The sequence below is a fragment of the Rhinolophus ferrumequinum genome (assembly GCF_004115265.2).
Source record: "Rhinolophus ferrumequinum isolate MPI-CBG mRhiFer1 chromosome 5 unlocalized genomic scaffold, mRhiFer1_v1.p scaffold_110_arrow_ctg1, whole genome shotgun sequence".
Classification (NCBI taxonomy): Eukaryota; Metazoa; Chordata; class Mammalia; order Chiroptera; family Rhinolophidae; genus Rhinolophus; species Rhinolophus ferrumequinum.
Genome location: NW_022680355.1, coordinates 5,572,331 through 5,585,567, shown reverse-complemented (window position 1 = coordinate 5,585,567; position 13,237 = coordinate 5,572,331). Strand labels below are relative to the sequence as shown.

Below are 13,237 nucleotides of genomic sequence, written 5' to 3'. Positions count from 1 at the left end.
AATAACAAGCATGCTTGTTATCACTACCCATGTTAAGAATTAAATATAACAAATACAACAGAAGCCTCTTGGGGACCCCTCCTCCATTTCGTTCATCTCACATCCCTCCCTCAAATGAGATAACACCAACATTAGGACTTATACTCACCTGAGACTTACTAACATCCTGTTCTGAGAAATCTTGAACTGGGGGAATGCTAAAGTCCCTTTAAACAACGGAGATTTTAATTTACTTCCAGCTAGTATATATTTTGCAAATGGTCATTTTAAAGCTAGTCATTTACTGCATTAATACAATGAGTAAGAAATAACTAAAATAACACTATGATGCAGAAGCAAGACAATGGACCACCGATGTAACAATAATAAACATGAAGAGGCTAAGCAGCTTCTCTTTCAAACAGATTGATATCAAATCTAAAGATACTTATATATGTCTATATATATATATATATCTCTTAGGTCATCGTGTGTGTCTATATACATGTATGTACATATACATACATGTATAATACACCCACACAGTGACCTAAGAAAACATAGAAATATTTGTTACCTAACCTAGCCTGAGAAATTTATGAATTATTCTGTACAATTAGAGAGGAAAATATCCTAACAATTTTGACTTACAGATCACCTGGGGCTACAAAAGTAAAACTGTGTCTAGATCAATGTCACGGCATATCACATTTACATAACAGATACTGCTAAGAAGAGGAGAACCCCTTCCTGAGCTGAATAAACAGTTACTAATAAAAAAAAAATCTCTTTCATCAAGATCCAGCATACCATGAGAGAGAAGCAAAATGAGCTAACATAGCTTAACAGGAAAAGAACTATTTTTAAAATTTTAGTCAATATTTTTCACAGCTTTGCTTTGGTAAAATTTTTCTTCCTCAAATTTTCCAGTACCATTAGAGATACTTTTCAATTGCCTTAGGAAAACTTTATGCTCTAACTAAATATTTTATTTTTGTCCCTTGCTTCAGATAAACAATAAGAAGGCCTAACACGATATATTTCCATAGTGCTCTATTTCTTAATTTTATTTATAAAGGATATTGAACAATCAACTTAATGGAAAACAATTAAGTTGAACCCAACACCTGTGTTGTGTAGATAATTACATGTACAATTAAATCAAGAACCAGAGCAACAAAGAATATAGGAAGCTGTGCCGGCGTATTAGCCCTAATCCTCTCCATCTTAAACCCACCCATTACCCCAGCTCCCCATACTTCAAAACAACAAAGCACAGCATATAAAACTGTCACTTCATCATTGGTCATTGGTGTCATGTAGTTTTATAGGTAAATGCATGGATTAGAATTTTGTTCCATTCTTGAAACCATTTCATTTTTTAAGCCAACCCACTGAATTCTCCTGTTTGATACCATCAGAAAGTGAAATGTAACCTCAGTCTTTATTTAGAAGTCCCAAAAGTCATTTCTCACATTTAAATGAACGTAATGGTTTAGGATCTAAAAATATTTATGAAAGGATCAATTCTTACCTCCATTATCTTTTAGATGAAGTGCTATCTTGGTGTCATCTGAAAGAGAAATTTGCAGTTGTTACAACAGAAAAAAATTTAAAGGTGCACAAATCTCATGAGCAGTAACTGTCTACTAATGCCTTAACTACAACATGATGGATTTTTATATTTTACTGAGTTAATTTCTAATTCAATGAGAGTAAGTCCTAGCTTACATGACATAATACTAAAATTTCTTACTGAGATTATAAGATCAAGACTTTAGTAAAGTATAATATGATTGTTAAGATGTGTGAGAAAAGTACACTGTTATAATTTTAAATTGAAGTACATTTAGTTTTAATTTTATAAAACGAGTTTTTATCATTAGACTCTATAATTATGACCTTTTTTGCTCATTTTAAAAATCAAGATCAAGAAAATTCCAAACTAATTGGAATAATAAAGATTTGTCAATATTTACAAATTTAACTTCAAAAGTTAAATGTTTATTCATTGCTAATAAATATGCCCAACATCACATACGAAAAAATCTTGTTCTTAATGAACAAAAAGTAGGACATTCTTTTTCATTTTAGTGGTTATATTTCATTCTAAAGGGTAGGATTCAAATTACCAAAACATTTTCACAGGCTGTATAACAACCCCAAAATAATATGGATTAAAACATAACATAAAAGCAATAAAATGTACTTAGCAGCTGTCCTCCACCTCACTTTATTCCTGTTAACTTTTAATATCCAATTAAATTACAATTAAAAGTAAAAGTTTCGAGTTTAATTTCTTATTCAGATGAAAACAAGGTTTATGACAGTAAACAAGTAAGGCCATTCTTCCCCCTCTCAAACCTTAATCTTGGCCAAGTCGTCTCACATTTCTCTTTAGTGGTACCATTCAGAATAGATAGTTAACACATTCTGGCTCATATACCTCCTTCCCCAATGAGTTGTATCCATGCAGTAATGTTATCTGGTATTTTCCCATTCCCTGGCAGAGGAAATGTCTTCCAAGGGAAATTTCTGTGGCATACACAGTGCCCTCTATTTTTATTGACTGTATTCAGGAAAATATTAGAATTGCATATGAGTAGAACTATCTATTGTTCAGAATCCAAAAATCAATTTTATATGCATTTGCCTTTCTATCTTGTGGCTAAAATGTTGAATTCAATTTCTGCAAAGTTTAGCAATATGAAGTCTCTATTCCTTTTCTAGTGAAAAGACAAGCAGCCACTAGTGAAAGCTAACTGTTAATAAATGGCACAGTCCATTAAAAGAATCCCAGCATATATTTTTATTCCATAACAATTTTGCCTTTTTCCCTTTAGAAGTCCCTTAGAAATCCAGTTTGCTAAAGGAAAACTTTCCTTCTAGAGAGTGACCCTGGTGCATGTCAACTCTGTGACATTTCCCTCCTTTAGGAAAAAAGCAAACATATCTCTAGGGCACCTTCTGTGGGCAGGCTGGTGGGCAGCTGGGATGTCGCTGCTCGTCTGGTGGTGGTTAAGACCCTGAATAGTGTGGTTGTCGGTCGTATGGTCGTGGTCGTCTGAGAAGAACTTTCCACTGGCTCTGTGTTCTCACACATCTTTTCTTTGGACTAATAAGAGAAACAGATGGGGAAAAAAATTTAAGAAGGATCATAGATATATATATATATATATTTTAAATAACATCAAAGAAACTGGTCTATAAAGCACAAAAGACTCTCAAATCAAGATGAGGAACAAATTATTTTTGTACAGGACTATATTTATAGATTTTTCTCATTTCCCATTTATAAAGCATGTAAAATAGATAAGAGAAAAACTGGATATAACAAAGCATTTCCATGTTTAGATATTTGGATTTCATCATTTTCTGCTGTTAACCTTTCATATGTTTATCTTGCCATAAAATTTATATCTAAATTTTATATCAATACATTTGTACAAGACATGATATCAAAAAGGAAAAGTTCATACAAGAAGAAAAGCATGTGCATAAAGACAAGTTTTAAAACAGGCTTAGGGATGTGAAGGAAGAATGTGTTCCCTTCATATCAAACTGATAATGATAAATTCAAAAAATTGTGTTGCTCCATACTCCTTTATTATTTTTAAAATAATCCACCATAGATTGAATAGATAGTTAAAATTTTGTTTTCCTGTATGAAATACTCAAAACCAACTAGGCAAAGGATTGAACGGCACTCACGTAGCTTATCTTTTCCCTAGCAGAGCTACACTGAGGACACCAGGAACAGGTACATATCGTCTTTTTCATTCATAGCTCATAAAAATAAGTTCTATAATCTTCACCAGTAACAATCTTCTATTTCCAAACCTTTATGGTTTAGAAGTTGGTGTTTCTTCCCACCTCCTCTTTGTACTTTGAAGAATTCCATCCCTCTCATGGGCCTTGAGTAGAAGACACCTATTCTGCAAATGGATGGTATTCATTCCGCCTTTGCATTTATTATTACATAAATACTTTTCTTAAACCCTTTTTTTTTGTTAGTGAAGTACAATGCACCTTATTACCGGTTAGGAAGAATTCCTGAGAAGGCTTCCTTTTCACTAATTGGACATGACACAGTTTTATTCTCTACTTTAACATCCTAGGGGCCTATTCAATTCCACAAACTTTAGTTCCTGCATCTTCTCAGCTCCAATGATTTCATCATCTCTTTCTTGACTCCACTTTAGTTATCATCTCCACACACTGGACCTTATATGAAGTTGGAAATACTTTAGTTCTGAAATCATAAATTCAGTTATCCGATTTTCAGCCTATCTGTGTACCTGTCTGTTCACTCCAATTCGTCTTATCCTGTGACTACATAAAAAGCCCAACCACAACGATTGTCTTCCTTTAAGTCTCCTTTTTAACATCACTTCCATATCTTTTCAGTAACATCAAGCATCTCACCCAGTTTTTTTTCCATATGATCTTTTCAGAAAATCAGCAACACTGAATATAGTAAAAACAAATTTACCTTTTCCCTGCCTGCTCCAAAGCCAGGTCCAGCTGGAGAACCATCACACCGTCCCCCACCTGGAGCTCTGTAAACTTAGCTACTGCATCCTCTGCAGGTCCTTCCATGTTGCTTGGCAATACCGCCCTCCCATTATCTTGAGTATCAATTTCAAACCCTCTCCATTCTACTCACAACTTCAATCCTATAATGCCCCTTCCAATTTTTACCCAACGGGCTTACCTTTTATTTCCTAAGGGAAAGAGTCATCAGCAAGAATTTTTTAAATTTCTTTACAAATTGGCATTCTTTCTTGAATCTATATTAACCTATTCTTCTTTCCTTCTGTGGTAACAAATGGGCTCTATTATCTATAGCTATCCTCTCAATCTCCACTCTGGCCCAACTCAGACCACCTTCTCGGATATTGTGAACTTGCTCATTTGATCCCATCCTTTCTCTTCAGTGTTTTAAATTTCTAATTTTCCGCTGTCTTAATACCATTAGCACTGAAACATACGCAAGTGTGTCCAATCTTATTTTAAAAACTCAGTCCTCCCTCTTCTCCAAAATGCATGCTGACATTATTCATTCACAGTCATACTCCCAGAAAAGCTCCCACTTTCCCCGCTGATGAAAATCTTGTTTTACCCCGTCCCCCTTAATTAAAATTTCTCATGCTGATGTTCCTAAATAACTCCTTATTAACTAAACCTTCCATGGTATACTCGATACCTCAATCAGCATTTGGCACAGTTGCCCACTTTGTAATCTTGGATTTTGTGACACACGTGCTCATCAATGTTCTATATGTCTCTAATAACTCCTTCTCTATTTCCTTTATTTTGTCTGTACCCCCAAAGTATCAGTGGTTCTTATGGACTGTTTTCGACTCATCTTTTCACTGTATGCATTCTCACTAGCAGTCTCCTCTACATCCATGATTTCAATTAACATCTTTATGTTGATTATTCATAAATTTATGTTGATTATACATAAATCTATTATCTTCCATCCACATTTGTCTCTTGGATTTTAGACCTAAATATTCATCTATTGACTTAACAAATGCATACGATGTCATAGACATCTCAAATTCAGTAAGTCTAAAATGGGACTTGCCACATATTAGTCACCTCCTGTGTTTTTATTTCAAAAAAAAAAAAAGGTGTTATCAGACACCGTAAAGATTAAAGTAAAATCTTGGACTTGGCTTGCTTATGGCAGTAAAGGTAGGCTAAAGACTCTAAATACAAGTAGAATATAATACTAATAGACTTTGGATAAAAACATGAATTTTAAAGCATTACTAGGATCTTCAGGAAGTAAAGAAAATCTCCAAGGGTGTCTTTCTAGTGTCTCCCCCACAAAACAAAGCAAAGCAAAAGCTGCACGTTATAAAGACAAGTAGAAACTGTATACATTAAATACAAAAGCAGGGTTTGCTCTGAGGGCAAAAATGTCAAAAACCAATATTGCTCTGAGAAGATCAAGCCAGTGCCAGAAGTAGATGAGGGAGATAAATCTAAACCTCTCCACCTCACATTAAGGCAGGGGCATATGGTATCCTTTAAAACGCTCGGGTTCCCATCATCAAACCCTCTTTGGTGGAAAACATCACCTATTAAGGTTATAGGGATTCTTATGGAATGAGATCAAACAAATATGCACTTCTAATTAAAGGACACACATACACACACACACACACACACACACACACACACACACACAGAAAAAGAGTACTTGGGCAAAGAGCAAAACTAATGAACGATATATACTGGGATCATCCAATATAAAAAATATAAAAATTATATATGAAATACTTAAAGACATGAAACATAAAATTTTAAAATGAGCTAATAACAGACTATAAAAATGACTTGGAAGATTTAATAAGGAGTCCGATTTAAATTTTAGAAACAAAAAAGTATATTCATTGAAATTACTACCTCATGTATAGATTAAATAGTAGATTAAACAAGACGAAGGGAGAATTAATAAACTGGCAGACAGATCTGAAGAAATTCCCCAGGATGCAGCATAGAGAAATGAGATGGTACACAAGAGACATAAAAGATACAAAGGAAGTGATGAGAAGCCTATTTCCAAAGAGCTCAGAGGGTGAAAAAGAGACGGAGAAAGTCTGAATGAATAGTACATTTATCAAACTTGATACCCAATAAATTATAAAACACATTCTTTTTGAGTATATGTAGATCACTTTTTAAATTACCCATCTGCTATTCCACAAAAAAGTTCCAACCAATTTTAAAGAATCAGTATCATATATGAATAGAATATGCTCACTAACAACAATTTAATTAGGTCAGAAGTCAATAACAAAAAGAGAAATTTTAAAAATGTCCATAATTTGGAAATGCAATATAATTCACAATTCAATGTAATTCCAATAAATATATTAACGAGATTGACTGATTGATTACAGATCTTGACAAGTTGAATCTAAAATTTATATGAAGAACAAAAACCCCCAAATAGTCAAAACACTTCTGAAGAAGAAAAACTAAGGAGACTTGTCCTATGGATAGCAAAATTTCTTATAAAACTGTAGTAATTAAGACAGTGTGATATTTGTCAGGGCATTAACAAATTGAGCGTTAGGACAGGAGACCCCAGAAACTGACTTTATGGAAACTACCTAAGAAAGAGGTGGCTTTGAAAGTTATTGCTAAATGGATTATTGAATAAATTCTGCATGAAGTTATTCATAAGGGGGGAAAATCCTCACAAAATTGGATTTCTACCTCGTACATAGAAATCAATTCAAAATGGAATACAGCTTTTAATGTAAAAGACAAATCTTTAACACATTTAGAAGAAATATATGAAAATAACTTCATGAAATTTGGTAGAAAAAGTCTTTTTAAACAAGTTATACATACACATGAAAATAACTATAAAAGTCTGCTTAATCAGACTCATTAAACTGTGAATGAATGGTAACTAAATAAAATCATAGAGAAGTTGAAAAGATTAAACCAAATCTGGAAGAAAATATATACAACTGGAATACAGCTAGAATAATAACACAACAAAAATAAATAAGATGCCATAAGAAACAGAAAGAAGCAAAACTCTCATCACTTACAGGTGATATGATTGTTTCAATAAAGAACCACCAAGTGCTTTGAGATATGTTTTCTAAATTAGCAAGAGAGTTTTGTAAGGTGGCTATATATCACATCTGTTATGTCAGTTATATATAATCAATGAAGACTTAGTGTTCTGAATAAAAAGAGAAAGGTAACTATTCAATAAAAAAATGAGAAAAAGATCATGAACAGGCATCTCACAGAAGAGGAAAGACAGAAGCAGAAACACAGAAGCCAAAAAGCATATGAAATTACATTCAATTTCATCAACGATTGGTGAAATGCAAATTAAGTTCCCAATAAGATACCATTATACATTCATTAGATTTTCAGAGATAAAGAAATACGACAAAACCAGGGTTTTCAGGATAATGAAACAAAGGGAACTCTAAGCAGTTCTAGCACTGCTGGTAGCATTGAGTTGATAAATTGGAAATGACTTGGCATGACCTCTCAAAGTTGAACATTTACCTAACTCACATTTAGTAATTCCCCTTTAAGGGATATTAGAGAAACTTTTGTGCCTTTGATTCAGGAGACAAGCATAAGATGTTTTTGAAATAGGAAAAATCTGGAAACAATCTCTATAAACAAGAGACTTGCATCCCAGTATGTGAAAAGTGCCAGGGACATCACGGCATATTCATACCACAGGATATATATATATAGCTATGACAATGAATAAACTGCCACCACAGGCGTCATCCTGGGTAAGAGTGAACAACAAAATTCTGGGTGATGAACCCAAACTTCAGAACAGTTTTATTTATTTTAACAGGGAGAGGCAAGGATGCAATGGATCAGGAGCCAAGAGCCAGTTTCATAGTCATCAGTAATTCTATATCTTAGCTTGGGTAGTACAATCATCGACATTCATTTTTTTTATTGTGGTTTAGAACTATACTAATATTATAAAAAGGTTTAAAAGATTTTTTAAAAGAAAAGAAAAAAACATTAAAACACTTGCATCGTTCTCATTTCCATTCGACAAGCTACCTAAGCATCCTTCCACCAAACCCTGTGATCACCACCACCCTTCCCATTGGTTTAGTTCAGATCATCAGCTTTTTGGCCTAAGTTACAGCTACAGGCAACTTACTGGCCTCTTGTATCGTAATCCAGTATTTATCCAGAGTCAGGGTCATTCTTTAAAAAGTCATTCGGATCAAATCATCCCCTTAATTCAAACCCTTCAGGTAGCTTTCTTTTGTCCAAGATAAAGCCCAAACTCCTTCCATTTGTCACATTTTGGTCCCTGCTTACATCACCGATGTCATCTCTCGCCATTCCTCTTCTAAGAACTCCAGTTACCCTTCAGGCATCACCTTAAATCTCACCTCCTCAAGCAAAGCCAACCTTCTCTTACTCTACTTGTAGTTCCTGTATCATTGCCCATATCATTCTCTAAGTGCAGTCCTTTGTCCAGTGGTCTAGCTACCCTGCAGGACACACTTCTTACACTCTTACATTATTGGTGCTTAGAACAGTAAGTAGTAAGTGCTCGTATTAGGATTTGCACTTAGTGAATAAACTCATCTCACAAGATCAGAATGAAAAGGTAACCCTGGTTTTAGGCACAGAAAATGGACCTTGTTTACTTACCTGTAAAAGAAGGGGAGAATTGCTTATTAAAAGGAAACACTGAATACTACAGAATACAATAGAATACTATTGAATGCTAGATTCTGAGTTCCTTGCGAGTAGAGAGTAATTTTTTTCTGTTAATTCTTTGCTATTTGTAGTGCTTAGCAGAGGTCACAGAACATGGTAAATTCCCCACAAATACATTTAGGACTTAAAATATGATGGATTTTTCTCTATCGCTTATGGTTCATGGTGGGCCTACACTGAAGCCAGAAAATTAAGATGTCTGAATTATACCCTTGATCTTTACACAAATATAGATATTCAATTGAAACGTTTTTAATTGAGGTAACTGTGATTACATGAAAGAAACATCATCCTAACAACACAACTATGACTGTATCAGTGTATTTTCTTTTTGAACTATATTTTTAAGTAAGTGAAGTGAAATGGATGGATTAGTATACATCACTGTAATCACCCAAATGAATGTCAAAAGTTGATTAAAGTTCAAGAATGTTCTCAAAGATGTATTTATCAAGATATTTATGCGACATCATAAATAAAAATTAATTTTAAAAAAGAATCCAGTAACTGTTGATCACCTAATAATTTTTAAAATAGCACTTTGACATGATTTGCTTTACTGAAGGAGAAAAATTGTTTATTTGGTCATGTTTTTTTTATTCATATCCTAAAACTTAACAAAGGGAGAAGAAACACTTTGCTTGTTCATAAACAGAATATCTTTGTGTGACCCTGAAACAAGAGTGTAAATGAAATCCGCCAGGTTAAAATTGCTTCTGTACTGTATACACTTGTTTGAATCATTTTACTGCATCACTGTTTCCATCACAGTTGCCTGGGAATTACTGTTTCCATATTATATCATTTCTAACTTCTTACAGCCTGAAAATCCGCTGCAATCAATCTTTTCCTCCATACTACCGGTTTTGTAATTTGACTGAGAAAGATGCAAAATGGCTTCCTAGATCGTAGAAAAGCAGGAAGTGTTTTGGAGAGCTACCCTTAGTTCATAGAGATTCAAATCCCGGTTCTACTATTCCCTACGCACATGCCCAGCTCTGGATACGCTCACTCCGCACCTACCCCCCACGTCTCCTCACCCCTCCCTGGTCGCCACTTGGTAATATGGGGGCAATAATAGCTCCTACCTCACAGGATCGATATGAGAATAAACTGAGAAAATACATGCACAGACTTAAACCAAAGTCTGGCACATATTAAGGACTCAAAAACCACTGGCTACTTTGATCAAATTAGATACTATTTCCATTAAGTTGTAGCAGCTGTCTATGATAGCTTAGTCCTCTGAATCTTGTCATGATAGAGCACATGTGTACCTCTTCAGGGCATCCACTGTCCACCCAGTCCTGTCGATGGCGATCAAATCCACTCGAACATCTTCAAAGAAGATCACATTGCAGTTCAGAAAAGAGAGCAGGGCGTGAGGGGCAAAATTAAAAGAAAAAGATCGGTAAGTAGTTAATTCCCATACATGCAGTTTAGCACAACATATGCTTTTCTCTACAGAACTGTTAAGTGGAGCAGCAGTGAAGTATTTACAGTGTTCTGTGTAAAAACCCACTCCTACGTAGTCATGTGATTAGGGTCAAACATGGCAGCAAACAACTCCACTGAGGCCCATGCAATGGGCAGGACACCTGGATCCCTCCCCATGGGGAAGACCAACCGCTAGTCTATGAAGTCGGTTGTCAAATATTTTGCAGGTATCATTTTTCAGGATTTCAGATCTTTTAAGATTTAATTTTTTCTTCAATTTTTAAGTTTAAGACCCACTGTAACACAAACTCTATTGTGCAGTAAAGGGTTAACTCAGCAGGATTGGGGTGTTCAAACCCACACATTCCAAAGAAATAACTGGTCTTTGTTTGGCGCCTGGGAGAGATAACCTCTAAGCCCTTTTAATATCCTGCCAGATAAGATTGTCTTTGTACACCTCCGGTCTTGGGCTAAGCAAGTAAGTTTATGCTAACAACATGATTTATGGTGAATGTCTGTTTTATTCACCTGGAGCCCTGGGCCATGCTGTATCCGTTTGACCTATGCCAGGGATAGAGACTAGAGATAAGGTTCATCATGGAGCATTTCATCTCTCCGTGACTGACCCTCAATAAAAACCCTGGACACCAAGGCTTGGAGGAGTTTCTTTGGTTGGCAGTACACGCTGTGTGCTTTTAGAAAGTGTTGCCAGCGGAGTAAGTGCTGTTTGGGCAACGACAACTCCACTGGGACAGGACAACTGGAAGCTTGTCTCTCCTGCACTCTGCCTTATGTGCCTTTCACCTTTGCTAGTTTTATTCTGTATCCTTTTGCTGCAGTAAACAGCCACCTTGGGTAAGAGCTTTTCTGATTTCTGTGAGTCCTTCTAGTGAATCATTCAACCTGAGTGTGTTCTTAGGGACCCCTAACAACACTATAATTAGGCCATATCTAAAAGGTCTAATTTATCAAGGGCTGGGTTAATAAGCATTTGTGGCTTCTTTCTGTCTTCCTTGACTGAAATAATCTTCTGCCCTCCTTATCTACCAAGCTACAGTCCATTCATTTTTCAAGACTCGGAAATTACTCTCCAGAACCCCTTATGATAAAGCTTCGTGATTGCTGTTGCTCACATCTTACTTTACTATCTAACTTTTCTTCTTTATATGAAATTTCATATGCTTATGTCTTATTTACCAGACTTGACTGTGAACATTTTGAAGGTAGGGCCAGTGTCATAATATGACATGCCTAGTATGTCTGACACATGGTTTTTTTTTTCATATTAGAAATTCACAATATTTTTTTGCCAGCCTATTAAAGTTAAAGATTTACATTGTTCCTGGATGTTAATATCTAAGTATACATTTATATATAATATACATGAATCCATATTAATAAGTGTTAATCTGAAGATATAGTTCTTTAAATAAATGGAGGCTGTTCAACTTTTGCCTTGTATTTTCCTATAGGGCTTACAGTGCTACCTTTTTTCCCCCACTTGTTTTGCAGTGGGTCCGCATGATGACTTTTTCTAAGAATCTCTGCCAGAGATTATGTACTATGACATGAATGAGCATAATTTAATTCAAGTGGAATGTGAAAACAACAGTACTGTCAACACAAAAGACCATATCTATCATTCTGCCCAGACATGACTCACTAGAGTTCAGCTATTTTATGCCTACCATCTGTGTTGAACAAGCTTAAGTGTGGAATAAACATCAGTGTGTGATCTGGCATGCTAACTTTGAGAATGCCCAGTTGGTCAAACCCATCTCTGATTACCCCAAGAGACACTGACATTTAGAGTCTGTTTAATTCCAGATGAGTTAGATGGCATTCCCTCTTCTTCTTTTTTCTTTTCAAGTTTAAATATTTAAAAATGTACATACTGGGCGGCCGGATGACTCAGTTGGTTAGAGCACGAGCTCTGAACAACAGAGTTGTTGGTTCAATTCCCACATGGGCCAGTGAGTTGCGCCCTCCACAACTAGATTGAAGACAATGAGCTTCTGCTGAGCTTCTGGAAGAGCAGCCGGAAGGCTCAGCCGGTTAGAGCATGAGCTCTCAACAACAAGGTGGGCTGCGCCCCCCGCAACTAAAGATTGAAAACAGCGTCTGGACTTAGAGCTGAGCTGCGCCTTCCACAACTAGATTGAGGGAAAACGACTTGGAGCTGATGGGCTCTGGAGAAACACACTGTTCCCCAATATTCCCCAATACAATTTATAAACAGAAATGTACATAACTGACATTGTCTTATGCGAGATGGAAATATATCAATTTTCTACAATAAAAATGTTTTTTTTGGAGCCTCCTGACCACAAATAATTAAATGGGACAGACAGTTTTTAAAATGCAATTTATCTTTGCTGACTCTATTGCAGATGTAGTAAGAGCCAGTGGGAAATAACAACTTTTACCTTCTATTATAACAAGACAGTAGTAAATCTTAAATTTATGGGCCAATTGAAATTTTCTCTTAAGTAATTAGTCCTTTAAATGGTTAAATCAATCCCAGGGGAAAGTACAGAAATACCGCATTTTGCTTGATTTATTAAAT

General features: G+C 35.4%; 1 protein-coding gene across 4 annotated transcripts in view; it reads right to left on the bottom strand.

The window, feature by feature from the left end:
- Window positions 1-13,237, bottom strand: part of PLXDC2 (plexin domain containing 2) — a 389,290-nt gene that overhangs the window by 53,267 nt on the left and 322,786 nt on the right. For all 4 annotated transcript variants that reach the window (XM_033100592.1, XM_033100589.1, XM_033100590.1 and 1 more), the window contains 3 exons: window positions 10,512-10,572; window positions 2,944-3,094; window positions 1,514-1,552 (listed from right to left, as the gene is read on the bottom strand). In XM_033100592.1, coding sequence (XP_032956483.1) covers window positions 1,514-1,552; window positions 2,944-3,094; window positions 10,512-10,572 — 251 coding nt within the window. The remainder of the gene's footprint in view (window positions 1-1,513; window positions 1,553-2,943; window positions 3,095-10,511; window positions 10,573-13,237) is intronic.